The sequence below is a fragment of the Zalophus californianus genome, chromosome 10, assembly GCF_009762305.2.
Source record: "Zalophus californianus isolate mZalCal1 chromosome 10, mZalCal1.pri.v2, whole genome shotgun sequence".
NCBI lineage: Eukaryota > Metazoa > Chordata > Mammalia > Carnivora > Otariidae > Zalophus > Zalophus californianus.
Window position 1 is genome coordinate 61,811,204 of NC_045604.1, and position 17,154 is coordinate 61,828,357.

A 17,154-nucleotide genomic window follows, 5' to 3' on the forward strand; every position below is an offset into this window, starting at 1 on the left:
GGGGAGCCTGCTTCTCCCTCTCCCTCTGTCTGCCGCTACACCACCTGCTTGTTCTCTGAGAGAACTCGGGTACCAAGCAACATCTGTCCATCTGTGGCCATTGTGTCTTCGTGGGTGAGTGGCCAGAAAGACATGAGTGAGTGAAGGGTTTCTTGATGAACAGTATTGTTAGCTCTTCTTAAAGGAAAGAGCAAGTGAGATGAAATCTATAGCTTAGCATCACAGCTAGAGCGTGGAAGAAAATGATTTTTCATAAACCTGATGTATTGTTTTTTTTAAATTATTAGCAGTGAAATAAGAGTGAGCGATTTAGAGAAAGATTGCCTGGATAGGAATTCTGGCTTTACTACTTCCTGGAAGGTGACCTTGGGTAAATCACTTATTTGTGCCTCAGTTTCTGCCTTTGTAAAGTAAAGCAATAATAGTATTATTTGCAATGAAGGGTTACTGTGAAAAGTAAGTTCATATTCTTTAAAAGCTCAGAAGAATGCCTAGTACAGAGAAAAACCTCAATACACTGATGCTTTTATTATTAGTATTATTATTTCTCCTACTTACCACACACTGAAGGTAATAATGGGTAACAATAATCTGATTGCAGTAGGAAACTTCAAAAAAACATAAAATTGATGAAATAGGTTGAATTTGACACTTGGAAAATGTATTATAATTCTTCCCGTAATTGTCTGCCTCACACACAACTCAGCTCAAATGAAAATCTGCTCTAATGCACGGGTCCTGCTGAGCAGGGTTTTATGCCACACCGAGGTAGACCAAGAAAAATCCCACACAAGTCAAACGCGGTTGAAAGAAGAACTAATTCAAGGTGGATGATTAAGTGCAGTAGTGTGATCCCAAGTGCTGAGCACTACGGGGAAGGGTGGACAAGGTAGGAAACAGAGCTTGTGTGTCAGCGTGAAGAGGAAAGAGAGCAGGGGTGGGTGTGGAAAGAGAAGTTCTCCAGTTCTATTAGCAGCTGACACACAGATGCAGGGGAGCGGAGGGGATGCTGAATGCTCTTGCAGAAGAGTTTTAAACCCCGCCCCCTCCCCAGCTCTGTCTCCTCTCCAGCCCCATCAAAGAATAGAGTTTCTTCCGAGAGGAAAATGGGAAAGATTGTTAAGAAAAGAGGAATGGGATTTATTTTAATTTTTAAGCATTTGGTTTGGCAGGAAATGGCAACCCTGTGTTGATGCGCACCTGTGTCCCAAATTGCTAGGAATGCAATGAAAGACACAGACTCCACCAACTTGACCGTCCATCTAAAGAATAGGAGACCCATCTCCAAGTGCCTAATTCCTACACAGGTTAGAGAGTGTTTTATTATGTTACAAGAGAGATGAGCAGCAGAATAGGATCTGTTCTGTTTTTATTTTTCCAATATTATCTTCATTTGGAAGATGGCAATCACAGGCACCCTTAAGTTGCCATGACAACTGAAGAAGCCATATGAAGCTATTAGCACAGTGTCTAGCACACGTACAGTAGGCTTTTGGAAAAAATGACACAAAGATTTCTTCCACTCACCTCCTCCCAATTCCCTGATCCCCATGGAGCTTAACCTGTTATTAAATTTACAACCAACAGAAGAATGCAGATTTCTGCAGAAGTCCATGTAACCTGAAATCACCAATGGCTTAAACATTTGTCACCAATGTATACATTTTATTCCCAGCCTTTTCTCCAGCCTACCCAAGGGTGCTCTCCTCCAAGGGCTATTTCCACAGACAACTGGAGAGCATGTCCCTTCGCCTGCCCTGTCTCTATGGTCATGTTTAGAATTGTTAAAAAGGAGGCAGCAGGCCCAACATGGAGTCACTTACGTTAAACCCATGTTAGCAAACTAAGACTTATTGCAGTTTCAACCACCCTGGAATGTAACGTTTAACCAAGGAATTACCTGGTCTGCACTCAGTGAAATAATCCACCAGATAGATCTCTCCTATTTCCCTTAGGAAGGTGACCTTGCCTACAACAATTCATTCTTTGCCCATAATTACCTTTTCTGCCCCCTTTCCACCTTTAAAAACCTCTTCTTTTCTACAGCCTGGCAGACCTCCTTTCTATTGTTAGGTGGGATGCTGCCCGACTAATGAATTGTTGAATAAAGTCAATTTGATCTTTGAACGTACTTGGTTGAATTTCTGTTATTTAACAGAGTGCTGAGCACTTTTTCATGGCTTCCCCTCTTAATTTATGATAGATCACAAAATCATTTATTTTTTAATCCTGCATTACATTTACTCCATACTTAAGAATCATCATGGTATCAGTTTACATTTTCAAAAGTAAACTTTGCTGCTATATCTGGGCTGGTCTTTTTTTAATTTTTATTTATTTATTTATTTATTTATTTATTTATTTATTTATTTATAAATTTTATTTATTTATTTCAGAGAGAGAGAGAATGAGAGATAGAAAGCACGAGAGGGAAGAGGGTCAGAGGGAGAAGCAGACTCCCCGCCGAGCAGGGAGCTTGATGTGGGACTCGATCCCGGGGACTCCAGGACCATGACCTGAGCCGAAGGCAGTCACCCAACCAACTGAGCCACCCAGGTGCCCCTGGGCTGGTCTTTTGAAGGAGAGAAATCTCAGGAATCCACTGTTTATTCTCCCTCTCATTACATGGCTTATGAGCTGAGAACAAACTAGCCATGGGACGAGGTCAGAGGGCCAGATCTGAAGGCCCAGCGGACACAATGGCATGATGGAGAGGTGGTAATTCTCCTTGCTGAGAAGGACGTTAAATGAATTGCAAAGAGCTGGTTGATCCTTGGCAAAGGCTTTTGACTAGCTGTGAAACAGAGAGCTGGGTCCTGGCACTTCCCCACTTTGCCCTCTGACTCGTGGGCAACTCTGGCCTTCTGTGTAGGTGAAGGGAAGCTAGCTACCACTTCAGAATGTGCAAGCAAGCAGAGATCTGAGTTGGTTTCGTTCTTCTCTTGACCCACAGGAAGTAACTTGCAGCCCCTCCTTCATCTGCGTTTACCATATTTAAAGCGGGGAAAATGTCACAGTTCACAATGAGGATCCAAGTCTAAACGACGACAGGTAAAAAGTGAACATTTAAAAGATCAACCTACTTTCCTACAAAACAAACAGCAAAAATCAGAGACAAAGGAGTAAGCCTCAAGCAGGGAAGCCAACACATGAATATTTTATGTCCATCTGCCTAAGGAAATTATAGAAATAATTTGCTCAAAAATTTGGAGAAAAACATCATTAAACCTCAATAATTCAAACCCCATTCAAATGGAGTTCACAGAACTTTAAACCCTATCAGTTAATATCAGTTAATGACAAAGGAAATACAATTTGGTGGTGGGGAAGTGCGTTCTCTTAAAAAAAAAAAAAAAAGCAAATGATTCTTAAGTTAAAAACCACTTAGAATTACGTGTAATCAATATTGTTACAAAACCAGTTTTGTCTATTTATTATAAAAGGCTCAGCAGAAAATTTCTGGGCAAAAGATGCTTACTGATTAGCAAAAGATGAACTCAGATATTTCTGTAAGTTAGACTATAATACTGTCTTTGCCTTGCCTCTTGTTTCTGAGGTAAGCCAATGTTGCTATAATCCATACTTTTTATTTTAATTAATTAATTAATAAATTAATATATTTTTAGAGACAGAGAGTGTGTGCACACATACATAGGAGGTAAGGGGTAGGGACAGAGGGAGGGAGAATCCCAAGCAGGTTCCACCCTCAGCATCGAGCCTGACGCAGGGCTGGATCTCATGACCCTGAGATCATGACCTGAGCCAATATCAAGAGTGGAACCCTTAACCAACTGAGCCATCCAGGTGTCCCTAATCCATATTTCTTCTATCCATGTTTGAAGGGTCATCGGACACGAGATATACTAAATCAAAATTCGTATTTTTCCTATCAGAATTATTACTGAAACGAATTGGCTTAAAAAATTTAATACTGAAATTCAATTCCGGGCGCAGGTCTACTCATCTTTGAAACAGACAAGAATACTTTGTCCATCACAGGATCACTGTGAGGCTTAAATTAAATAATCCACTTAAATGGCCTAGAACAGCACCTGGTGTGCAATATTCGCTAGTTATTATTGTCACAATTGTTAATCAACACTATTATTTTGCTCGGAATCATTTTTATATCAGTAGAAAAATCCTGAGCAAATATAAAATAAAGTATGTTTTGTCAACCTTGGATGGTGACTTCTCCCAAAACTGATCAGAAAACTTTCTTCAGTGTCCCTTCTTCCTAGGGTGAGACTGTCTTCTTAGAAACAACAGTTGTTTGGGCTTCGGGCCTGGATGACCCTGACTATCCTTTAAATATAAAACTAGGAAAAACCACCTTAGATCAGTTGTACTTTGGCTCTACATTGTCTGTTTCCTGGAGAGGGAAGTTTTAAATTTTTATTTTAGTATGTAGTTTGCCCATTGTCTATTTCGTTTACAGCCATAACAGAAAAGTGGAAGAACAGAATTTGCATGCATGGAAGGTGGCATTTTAAGATTTTATTTATTTATTTGAGAGAGAGAGAGCACAAGGGAGCGGGGTGAGGGGTAGAGGGAGAAGCAGAATCCCCGCTGAGCGGGGAGCCCGATGTGGGGCTCGATCTGGGGACTTCAGGATCATGACCTGAGCCGAAGGCAGGCGCCTAACCGGCTGAGCCACTCAGGTGCCCCGGAAGGTGGCATTTTAAAAAGAAAAATAGGACAATAGTGGAAATTGGGAGGCAAATGGTGAATCAGTTGGAAGCCGACAGTACAAATATCATGTTACTCTCTCTCAGATTTATTTTAAGTAGTGGTGTCTTTCTTTACAAGTTATAGCCCTTGCGTTTGTCTACACATCCATGCTTTCAGGAGTTCAGCCAAAAGTGTGTATGCGCCATGTAGCATGTGTGGTTGACCTGCCTGTCCTCCTATGCATCCAAGGATCGAGAACTTCCAGCCACCAGTTGACTAGTGGGAAGGTGATTTGGCATCCTCTATGGATCACCCTGACACAAATAAATACCTGAAGATTACAGATGGTTCAAGTGCATCTTCAAGGTATCTGAAGTGAATTATTTGCAAGGAGGAGGCAACAGCGTCATGTGAAGATTTATTCAAGGAATAACACAAATGATTACTCTTCTAAAACATACGATCTACGCTGGATTTATGTTTTCCTCTGTCTCATAGATTATGTGATCTCACGCTGAACAGTTAGGTTTGGATAATATAAACTACACACCAACCTGCTCTACAGAATCTGGGGGTAGCATCTGACTTACAAGAGGACCGCAACTATGGCAGTGTTTGGGGGAAGATGATTCTGTCAACGAAAGGGCTCTCATGTTATATTAAATGGAGATGAGCCTATTAAAACTACACAAGTAAAAATAATGCTGCAGGTTTTATTTCCCACAACCACGGCAGAGAGGCCCACATGCTTAATGGAGCTGGGAGCTTTGATGCCGACGTAACTCGGAGTTTATGTAACGTGGAAAGATTACCTGTCCCAGGGATTGCCAGTCCAAGCCAGCACTGCCGATGTAGACATGCTGCTTGTCCACGATCCAGAAGGAGGACTGCAGCCGGCCCTTGTTGTAGGCAGTCATGTTCATGTAGGTCACCTCTGCTCCTGGGGAGTTCAAGGAGATCCTGGTCAGCCTCAGTGTCAAGGCCTTGAACTTGCAACCAGACATCTACCAGCAACAATACTCATGATTTGCAATGATGGCAACTGGCATTCAGGGCGGCCAAATATTTATATTAGTTTGGTGCACAGAAGGCCCTCGAGGAGTTACTTTGTTCTCAAAAGAAAACAAAAGGAAAATGAGAACAAGAATTACAGGGACACCTGTGCACAAGAGGCAAGAACATGGCCTCCCCAGTCAGATGTGATTCAAATCACAGCTTCATCATTTACCACCCAGATGGTGAGATTTGTGCACCAAGCTCTTTTAGTTTTGGAGTAATTTTCAAACAAATTTGCAATCAATAAAAGGATCGTCCTGTTTAGTAATACAGCTCTCCTCAGCAAGAAATGGGCTTTCTTACACTTTTCTATACGTTATTTTCACTCTTGACCCTGCAGTTGCTTTTTCTTCTTCATTTTCCCTCTTTGTGACTTAATTTGGACTTGGCCTCCTCCTGGCCTTTCTTAATTTAAGAAAGGTTCTTAATGGTTCTTAATTTAAGCAATGATCATTCAAGCCTTACAAAAATCAACTGTCATGCTGTTACCTGTTGCTGCCTCAGGACTATGCATTTACAACTTCTCAAAAAGAGCATATAGTCCACTGAATGCAATTAAATCTATTTATTTGTTGTTTTTTTATTTGAACGTAGTTGACACAATGTCAGTTTCAGGTGTACAACCACGTGACTCAACAAATCTATGCATGATGCTCTGCTCCCCACCAGCCACCACCATGCAGCGCTGTTCCAGCACCACTGACTATTCCCTATGCTGCGCCTTTTATTCCTATGACTTAGTCATTCCGTAACTGGAAGCCTGAATGCAATCCAATGTAAATAAATGCAATCCAATTTAAATGAATTTTTTTTTTTTTAAGAGAGGCAGAGAAGTGGTGGGAAGGGGCAGAGGAAGCGGGAGAGGGAGAGAATCTTAAGCAGGCTTCATGCGCAGCATGGAACCCAATGTGGGGCTTGATCTCACGACCCTGGGACCACAACCTGAGCCAAAATCAAGAGTCAGACACTTCACCAACTGAGCCACCCAGGTGCCCCTTAATTTCCACTTTTTTAAAAGAACAGACCTCTATGCATATTTTTAATGAAGCAAGCTACTTTGTTTTCAGATATTGAATATTAATGAAGCAGATGTATTCTGGTGGCTTACTTCATCATCAGAATCTTCATTAGCAGAGGAAGATGTGACATCATATGCATAAAGATATATCCAGAATACCAGAAAGGAAGGGTGATGTATACTATGAGCTTAACCTGTTACTCTCGGGAAAAGGAAGGTAAAGCATGCACCTGGCCCCGCAGCAGGGGGCTGGTGACAGAGGCTATGGGGTGGGAGTGGGACGGAGGGGAAGCAAGCAGGCGGGCAGACGGCCTCAGCCTCCAGCCATGCGGGCATAGTCTCATCCAAGGAATGGTTACAGGCCCCAGAGGAGGAGAAGCTGGGGAGAGCAGGGTCTGAATGTCCACAGCGGGTGGTTGCCATGGCAATTATGGAGAGACCCACCGCTGCACAGATGCTGTGGTACCCCCCGGGCACCCAAAGACACAGCTACCAGCGCTCCTGAGTGGATGGAGAGCAGCATGTGGGGGATCAGTTTCCCATGGCTGCTCTAACAAAGTATCACAAACTGAATGGCTTAAAACAAGAGAAGCCGATTGTCTCTCAGTTGCAGAGGTTGGAAGTCCAGAATCGTGGTGTTGGCAGGGTCATACTTGCCCCGAAACCTGCAGGGGAGACTCCCTCCTGTCTCTCCACAGCTTCTGGTCAATCTCTGCTGTCCCCTGGTTGCCACCTGCCAACCCTGTTGTCCCATGAAGACTTCCCCCCATCTCTGTTTTCTCCTGTGCTTACAAGGACACTAGTCCTGTTGGATTAAGGGCCCACCTCACTCCCGTGTGCCCTCATCTTAACTAATTATATCTCCAAAAGCCCTGTTTCCAAATAAGGTCACATTCTGAGGTTCTAGGGGTTAGGCCTTCAGCACGTCTTTTTTGGGGGACACAATTCAATCCACAAGAGAGCTGGAGGCCACGTTCACTGGCTGTGCCCTTCAGTCCACCAGGCTGAGCAGCACTGAAGGATGCATCTTCTCATCTCTAGAAGGAAGAGAATGAAGGTGACCTCGGTGTGTGCCTTAGATGCTACTTACAACAGGTGTCTCAGGGTAAGCCTTCACCTGCCTTCACATTCTGACTAGAAACAACTTTATGCCTCTGCGACAGTGGCTGGCTCTCACCTCCTGGCCTGGGACACTGTCTGAAACTTGACGCACGACCAGTTGCTACTTGTCATTGGACTGTGTTTTAGTTCTTAGATCCCTATCTGTTCTCATTCGGGTCTGCTGCAGCCCCAGCCCACTGGTCCCCTAGAGGGAACACTGAGCCAATCTGAGGGGCCCATGGGGACCGTCCCTTCTGACCTCTCCATGCCACACTGCATAGCCACTGCCCTAAGAGTAGTGCACCAATGTAGTTGGCAGTTTAGCCTAAAAAGTGTGATTTCAGGGACTGTGGGACTTGTGTAATGCTCTAGCCAGAGCCTCTACAATTACTTATTGATGCGTACAATGATTCTATAAAGGAACAGAAGCTTTCCTTCAACGTACCTTTACTGACTATCAATATATACCACCTACTGTGTTATGTGAAATCAGGAACACAAGACCTAAAGTGGCTGAGTCAAGTTCAGGCACACAAATAGAGTGTAATGTTTAAAGATTTTAAGTATCTATTTGAGAGAGACACAGAGATAACAAAAGAGATAGATAGAGAGAGAGAGAGAGAGCACAAGCGGGGAGGAGAGGGAGAAGCAAGCTGCCCACTGAGCAGGAAGCCCATCGCAGGGCTTGATCCTAGGACCCAGGATCATGACCTGAGCCAAAGGCAGACACTTAACCGACTGAGCCACCCAGGTGCCCCTAAAGTGTAATATTTAAAACGACTGGGAATGTTGGGGCATCTGGGTGCCTCAGTCAGTTAAGTGACCGACTCTTGGGTTTGGCTCTGGTCATGATCCCAGGACCGTGAGATTGAGCTCCGCATTGGGAATTGGGTTCCCCGTTGGGCATGGATCCTGCTTAGGATTCTCTCTCTCTCCCTCTCCCTCTGCATCTACCCCCACTCACCCTCTCTTTAAAAAAAAAAAAGACTGGAATTGTTCAGACGTTAAGGGAACACTGAGTATCTGAAAGGTCAGGAGGGGGAGTCCCCATTGCTCTATCAGGGGACTCCAAGAGAGGGCCAAAGGCACAAAACACAAGAACGGCTTCACAGTTCTGCCTGGGGCCAGGGCCACCTGTGGGAAGGCCTGCTGAGCTGTGTGCAGAGATTAAGCAACATGTAGTAACAGTAACAACCCTTTACTCAACACCATGTGTGCCCAGCATCAACAAGGCTGTGCTACAGCAATCCCACAGGGGATGTTGTATTTTCCCCATTTCAACATACAAACTACTGGATGTGGTGTCATCAATCAACTGAAAATATTTGATGATAAAGCTGGAAAAATGTTTGCCTGCATATGGTTTGTGGAATAGCCCCACTTTCCCTTTAAGAATGACCTGTTTTTCTATCAATCTATCCTCCATCTATCTCCGAAGATGCTTCTATCTTAATTTATACCTAACAGATATATAGTCATAGCCAATATGTCCCTCTTTATTACATGCATATTATTCAATGGTTAGCCTAAAATAATTTATTTTACATGCCCTTAAAAATATCTTTGTTCACTGGTTACACAGATTATGCTCATCCTACTGTCTTTTTTTAAAAATTTTATTTTATTATGTTATGTTACTCACCATACATTACATCATTACTTTCTGCTGTAGTGTTCCATGATTCATTACTTGCATATAACACCCAGTGCTCCATTAAGTACGTGCCCTCCATAATACCAACAACTGGGCTAACCCATCCCCCCACCACCCTCCCGTCTAGAACCCTGTTTGTTTCTCAGAGTCCATAGTCTCTCATGGTTCGTCTCCCCCTCCGATTTCTCCCCCTTCATTTTTCCCTTCCTACTACCTTCTTTTTTTTTTTAACATATAATGTATTATTTGTTTCAGAGGTACAGGTCTGTGATTCAACAGCCTTACACAATTCACAGCGCTCACCATAGCACATACCCTCCCCAGTGTCTATCACCCAGCCACCCCATCCCTCCCACCCGACACCACTCCAGCAACACTCAGTTTGTTTCCTGAGATTAAGAATTCCTCATATCAGTGAGGTCCTATGATACATGTCTTTCTCTGATTGACTTATTTCACTTAGCATAATACCCTCTAGTTCCATCTATGTCATTGCAAATGGCAAGATTTTGGTTTTTTTGATGGCTGCATAATATTCCATTGTGTGTGTGTGTGTGTGTGTGTATCACTTCTTCTTTATCTATTCATCTGTTGATGGACAGCTTGGCTCTTTCCATAGTTCCATAGTTTGGCTATTGTAAACATTGCTGCTATAAACATTGGGGGCACATACCCCTTCGGATCAAAGATACAAATGTTAGTGATCCGAAGGTAAATACCCAGTAGTGCAATTCCTGGGTCACATGGTAGCTCTATTTTCAACTTTTTGAGGAACCTCCATACTGTTTTCTAGAGTGGCTGCATCAGCTTGCATTCCCGCCAAATGCAGGAGGGTTCCCCTTTCTCCGCATCCTCGCCAACATCTGTCGTTTCCTGACTTGTTAATTTTAGCCATTCTGACTGGTGTGAGGTGGTATCTCATCGAGGTTTTGATGTGGATTTCCCTCATGCTGAGCGATGTTGAACACTTTTTCATGTGTCTGTTGGCCATTTGGATGTCTTCTTTGGAAAAATGTCTGTTCGTGTATTCTGCCCATTTCTTGATTGGATCATTTGTTCTTTGGGTGTTGAGTTTGATAAGTTCTTTATCGATTTTGGATACTAGCCCTTTATCTGATATGTCATTTGCAAATATTTTCTCCCATTCTGTCAGTTGTCTTTTGGTTTTGTGGACTGTTTCTTTTGCTATGCAAAAGTTTTTTATCTTGATGAAGTCCCAATCGTTCATTTTTGCCCTTGCTTCCCTTGCCTTTGGCGATGTTTCTAGGAAGAAGTTGCTGCAGCTGAGGTCGAAGAGGTTGCTGCCTGTGTTCTCCTTTAGGATTTAATGGACTCCTGTCTCACATTTAGGTCTTTCACCCATTTAGAGTCTATTTTTGTGTGTGGTGTAAGGAAATGGTCCAGTTTCATTCTTCTGAATGTGGCTGTCCAATTTTCCCAACACCATTTGTTGAAGAGACTGTCTTTTTTCCATTGGACATTCTTTCCGGCTTTGTCAAAGATTAGTTTTATAGAGTTCAGGGTCCATTTCTGGGCTCTCTATTCTGTTCCACTGATCTATGTGTCTGTTTTTGTGCCAGTACCATACTGTCTCAATGATTACAGCCTTGTAATAGAGTTTGAAGTCTGGAATTGTGATGCCACCAGCTTTGCTTTTCTTTTTCAACATTTCTCTGTCTATTCGGGGTCTTTTCTGGTTCCATACAAATTTTAGGATTATTTGTTCCATTTCTTTGAAAAAAAGTTGATGGTATTTTGATAGGGATTGCATTGAATGTGTGGATTGCTCTAGGTAGCATTGACATTTCACAATATTTGTTCTTCCAATCCATGAGCATGAAACGTTTTTCCATTTCTTTGTGTCTTCCTCAATTTCTTTCATGAGTAGTTTATAGTTTTCTGAGTATAGATTCTTTGCCTCTTTGGTTAGATTTATTCCTAGGTATCTTATGGTTTTGGATGCAATTGTAAATGGGATCGACTCCTTAATTTCTCTTTCTTCTGTCTTGTTCTCAGTGTATAGGAATGCCACTGATTTCTGTGCACTGATTTTATATCCTGCCACTTTACTGAATTCCTGTATGAGTTCTAGCAGTTTTGGGGTGGAGTCTTTGGGGTTTTCCATATAAAATATCGTATCATCTGCAAAGAGTGAGTTTGACTTCTTCTTTGCCAATTTGGATGCCTTTGATTTCTTTTTGTTGTCTGATTGCTGTGGCTAGGACTTCTAATACTATGTTGAATAGCAGTGGTGATAGTGGACATCCCTGCTGTGGTCCTGACCTTAGGGGGAAAGCTCTCAGTTTTTCCCCATTGAGAAGGATATTCGCTGTGGGTTTTTCATAGATGGCTTTTATGATATTGAGGTATGTAAACTCTATCCCTACACTCTGAAGAATTTTGATGAATAAAGGAAGCTGTACTTTGTCAAATGCTTTTTCTGCATCTATTGAGAGGATCATATGGTTCTTATTCTTTCTTTTATTAATCTATCATATCACATTGATTGATTTGCGGATGTTGAACCAACCTTGCAGCCCAGGGGTAAATCCCATTTGGTTGTGGTGAATAATCCTTTTGATGTATTGTTGGATCCTATTGGCTAGTATTTTGGTGAGAATTTTTGTATCCATGTTCATCAGGGATATTGGTCTGTAATTCTCCTTTTTCATGGGGTCTTTGTCTGATTTTGGGATCAAGGTAATGCTGGCCTCATAAAATGAGTTTGGAAGTTTTCCTTCCATTTCCATTTTTTGGAACAGTTTCAGGAGAATAGGTATTAATTCTTTAAATGTTTGGTAGAATTCCCTTGGGAAGCCATCTGGCCCTGGGCTTTTGTTTGTTGGGAGATTTTTGATGACTGCTTCAACTTCCTTAGTGGTTATAGGTCTGTTCGGGTTTTCTATTTCTTCTTGGTTCAGTTTTGGTAGTTGATGCATCTCTAGGAATGCATCCATTTCTTCCAGATTATCTAATTTGTTGGCATATAGTTGTTCATAATATGTTCTTATAATTGTTTGTATTTCTTTGGTGTTGGTTGTGATCTCTCCTCTTTCATTCATGATTTATTTATTTGGGTCCTTTCTCTTTTCTTTTTGATAAGTCTGGCCAGGGGTTTATCAATCTTGTTAATTCTTTCAAAGAACAAGCTCCTAGGTTCGTTGATCTGTTCTACTGTTCTTTTGGTTTCTATTTCATTGATTTCTGCTCTGATCTTTATTATTTCTCTTCTCCTGCTGGGTTTAGGCTTTATTTGCTGTTCTTTCTCCAGCTCCTTTAGGTGGAGGGTTAGGTTGTGTATTTGAGACCTTTCTTGTTTCTTGAGAAAGCCTTGTATTGCTATAGACTTTCCTCTTAGGACTGCCTTTGCTGTATCCCAAAGATTTTGAACAATTGTGTTTCATTTTCATTGGTTTCCATGAATTTTTTAAATTTTTCTTTAATTTCCTGGTTGACCCATTCATTAAGTAGGATGCTCTTTAACCTCCACATATTTGAGTTCTTTCTGAATTTCCTCTCATGACTGAGTTCTAGTTTCAAAGCATTGTGGTCCGAAAATATGCAGGGAATGATCCCACATTTTTGGTACCGGTTGAGACCTGATTTGTGACGTAGGATGTGATCTCTTCTGGAGAATGTCCTATGGGCACTAGAGAAGAATGTGTATTCTGTTGCTTTGGGATGGAATGTTCTGAATATGTCTGTGAAGTCCATTTGGTCCAGTGTGTCATTTAAAGTCTTTATTTCCTTGTTGATCTTTTGCTTAGATGATCTGTCATTTTAGTGAGGGGGATGTTAAAGTCCCCTACTATTATTGTATTGTTGTCAATGTGTTTCTTTGATTTTGTTATTAATTGGCTTATATAATTGGCTGCTCCCATGTTAGGGGCATATTTACAATTGTTAGATCTTGTTGTTGGATATACCCTTTAAGTAGGATATAGTGTCCTTCCTCATCTCTTATTATAGTCTTTGGTTTAAAATCTAATTTGTCTGATATAAGGTTTGCACCCCAGCTTTCTTCTGGTGTCCATTAGCATGGTAAATTGTTTTCCACCCCCTCACTTTCAATCTGGAGATGTCTTTGCCTCTAAAATGAGTCTCTTGCAGACAGCATATCGACGGGTCTTGTTTTTTTATCCAATCTGATAGCCTGTGTCTTTTGATTGGGCATTTACCCCATTTACATTCAGGATAACTACTGAAAGATATGAACTTTGTGCCATTGTATTGCCTGTAAGGTGATTGTTACTGTATATTGTCTCTGCTCCTCTCTGGTCTATGTTACTTTTGGGCTCTCTCTTTGCTTAGAGGACCCCTTTCAATATTTCTTATAGGACTGGTTTCGTGTTTGCAAATTCCTTTAGTTTTGGTTTGTCCTGGAAGCTTTTTATCTCTCCTTCTATTTTCAATGACAGCCTAGCTGGATATAGTATTCTTGCTGCATATTTTTCTCACTTAGTGCTCTGAATATATCACGCCAGTCCTTCCTGGCCTGCCAGGTGTCTGTGGATAGGTCTGTGGCCAATCTAATGTTTCTACCATTGTAGGTTACAGACCTCTTGTCCGGAGCTGCTTTCAGGATTTACTCTTTGTCTCTGAGATTCAAAAGTTTTAGTATTAGATGTCGGGGTGTTGATCTATTTTTTATTGATTTTGAGGGGGTTTCTGTGTGCCTCTTGGATTTTGATGCCTGTTTCCTTCCCCAAATTAGGGAAGTTCTCTGCTATAATTTGCTCCAGTATACCTTCTGCCCCTCTCTCTCCTTCTTCTTCTTCTGGGATCCCAATTATTCTAATGTTGTTTCTTCTTATGGTATCACTTATCTCTCGAATTCTACCATCGTGATCCAGTAGTTGTTTATCAGTCTTCTTCTCAGCTTTTTTATTCTCCATCATTTGGTTTTCTATATCACTAATTCTCTCTTCTGCCTCATTTATCCTAACAGTTAGAGCCTCCATTTTTTATTGCACCTCATTAATAGCCTTTTTGATTTCGACTTGGTTAGATTTTAGTTATTTCTCAAGAAAGCGTTTCTCTAGTATCTTCCATGCTTTTTTCAAGCCCAGCTAGTACCTTTATAATCGTCATTTTGAACTCTAGTTCCAACATCTTACTAATGTCCGTATTGATTAGGTCCCTGGCAGTCAGTACTGCCTCTTGTTCTTTTTTTTTTTTTTTTTTGAGGTTTTTTTCCGTGTTGTCATTTTGTCCAGAGGAGAATAGATGAATGAGAGAACAAAGTGCTAACAGGGTAACAAACGACCTCAGAAAAATATACACTAAACAAATCAGAGGAGACCTGCCTGAAACCAGGGGAAAAGAAAGGGAAAGAAAGAAGAAAGAAAAAGATTTTTAAAAAAAGAATATAATCAAATATGATCAGGCTGGTGACTAGATCAGTGCCACACACTAGGTTTTGGGTGTATTTTTGTCTGTTAGAAGAAACTACCTCCCAAAATTTTAAAAAAGGAAATAGTTATATATGTACAAAAATAAGGGTAAATATGATGAAGGGATGGAATATGATTATAAAGATGAAAGTTATAAAAGATTTTATAAAAGGAATTGATAAGAAGGTGGTTGAAAAAAGAAATTAAGAAAAAAAAGGGGAGAATGTGATCAGGTAGGAGACTAGAACAAAGCCATACAGTATAGATTTAGGGTATATTTTGGTCTGTTAGATTAAACTGTATCCCAAAATTTTAAAGAGAGAACAACTTATATGTATACTAAAAATAAGGTTAACTACTAGGAAGGGATAAAATATGACTCTAAAAATGAAAAATAAAAACGTTTTTTATTTTTTTTAAGAGAGTCTTTTAAGATTTTTATTTATTTATTTGACAGAGAGAGACACGACAAGAGAGGGAACACAAGCAGAGGGAGTGGGAGAGGGAGAAGCAGGCTTCCCGCTGAGCAGGGAGCCCGATGTGGGGCGGGATCCCAGGACCCTGAGATCATGACCTGAGCCTAAGTCATACGCTTAATGACTGAGCCACCCAGGTGCCCCTAAAAAAGAATTTTAATAAAGGGATTGATAAGATGTTGGTTGAAAAAGGGAAAAAGAAAATTTCCAAAAAAAAAAAAAATGGAAAAAGAAAAAAAAAAAGAAAATTTAAAACATTAACTTTGAAAGACTAACGAATCAGGGAAAAATTCCATGAATTCATGTGCAGTATTCCCCTAGCACTGGAGTTTGGCCGTTCCCATTGATCGGTAAACTTGGTCTTGGCTGGCTGTTCTTGCTGATCTTCTGGGGGAGGGGCCTGTTGCCGTGGTTCCCAAATGTCTTTGCCGGAGGTGGAATTGCCTGCCCTTATCTGGTCCGGGCTAAGTAATCTGCTCGGGTTTGCTCTCGGGAGCTTTTTTTCCCTGCAAGCTCTCGGCACAGCTTTGGAGGACCAGGGTGAAAATGGTGGCCTCCCAATCTCCGCCCTGGTGGAGCCGAGATCTTCGGGCCCCACTCCTCAGTGCGCCCCCAGAGAAAAGCAGTCACTCCCGTCTCCCCGGTCTCCAGCCGCACTCTGTGCTCACCCGGCCTGTGACCGAGCGTTTCTGTCTCTGGCACCCGACCCCGTGTGGAGTCTCCAAACCCAGCAGATCCCTGCGGTGCGCTCCCGCGCCGCTCCTCCCGGGAGAGGAAAGAGATTTTCCCCAGATCTGCTGCTTGTTGGGTCCCTGCTGGAGGAGCAGTGGCCCGACTGTGCCGCGGATGACGGTTTATGGCAACCCTGAGCTGAGAGCCCGCGCCTCGGCTCCGTCTCTGCAGCCGGCTTCCCCGCTCCAATACCTGGGAGCTCTGCCACACTCAGGCACCCTGGTCTTTCTGTGACCCCAAGGGTCCTGAGTCCACACCGTCCCGCGAGGTTTCCACCCCCCGCTTAGCCACTGGAGTGACGTCCCTCTGCGGAACCGACTTCCAAAAGGTCCGATTTTGTGCTCCGCGGCTCTAGCACTTGCCAGAAGCGGCCGGCAGAGGCCCCCTCCCCCGCCGTCTATCCTCCCGAATATCGCCTCGGATTCACTTTTCCGCACGTCCTACCTTCCAGAAAGTGGTCACTTTTCTGTTCAGATAGTTGCTGCTATTCTTGTCTTCGATCTCCTGTTGAGTTCGTAGGTGTTCAGAATGGTTTGATCCCTATCCAGCTGAATTCCTGGGACCAGACGAAATCCAGGTCTCCTACTCCTCCGCCATCTTGCTCCTCCTCCCATCCTACTTTTTATACGTATTAGAGAGATATGCTTAAAATCCAGTGTTTCCTGATTAAAAAATATATTTAACCACTGAAGTTTTTAATGTACCACTTGTGCAGTAGCAGTATTATGTGCACAAACTAAATTTGAGTTTATTCCCTAGTGCTATGCTAGGGAATTCTAATTCTACAGATTAAATTTAATTTAATTCTAATTTTAAAGATTTATTTATTTGAGATACGGAGAGAGAGTGAGTGCTCAAGCGGGGGAAGGGGCAGAAGGATAGAATTGTCAAGCAGTCAAGCAGACTCCTCTCTGAGCACAGAGCCAAATGTGGGGCCCACAATCCGTGAAATCATGACCTGAGCTGAAACCAAGAGTCTGACACTCAACCAACTCAACCACCCAGTGCCCTTTTGCTAGAATAATTGGCAAAGATGGTCACATACATTTTTAG

General features: G+C 42.2%; 1 protein-coding gene across 3 annotated transcripts in view; it reads right to left on the minus strand.

The window, feature by feature from the left end:
* PLD5 (phospholipase D family member 5) overlaps positions 1 to 17,154 on the minus strand; it is a 411,859-nt gene that overhangs the window by 115,303 nt on the left and 279,402 nt on the right. For all 3 annotated transcript variants that reach the window (XM_027611260.2, XM_027611261.2, XM_027611262.2), the window contains one exon: positions 5,484 to 5,611. In XM_027611260.2, coding sequence (XP_027467061.1) covers positions 5,484 to 5,611 — 128 coding nt within the window. The remainder of the gene's footprint in view (positions 1 to 5,483; positions 5,612 to 17,154) is intronic.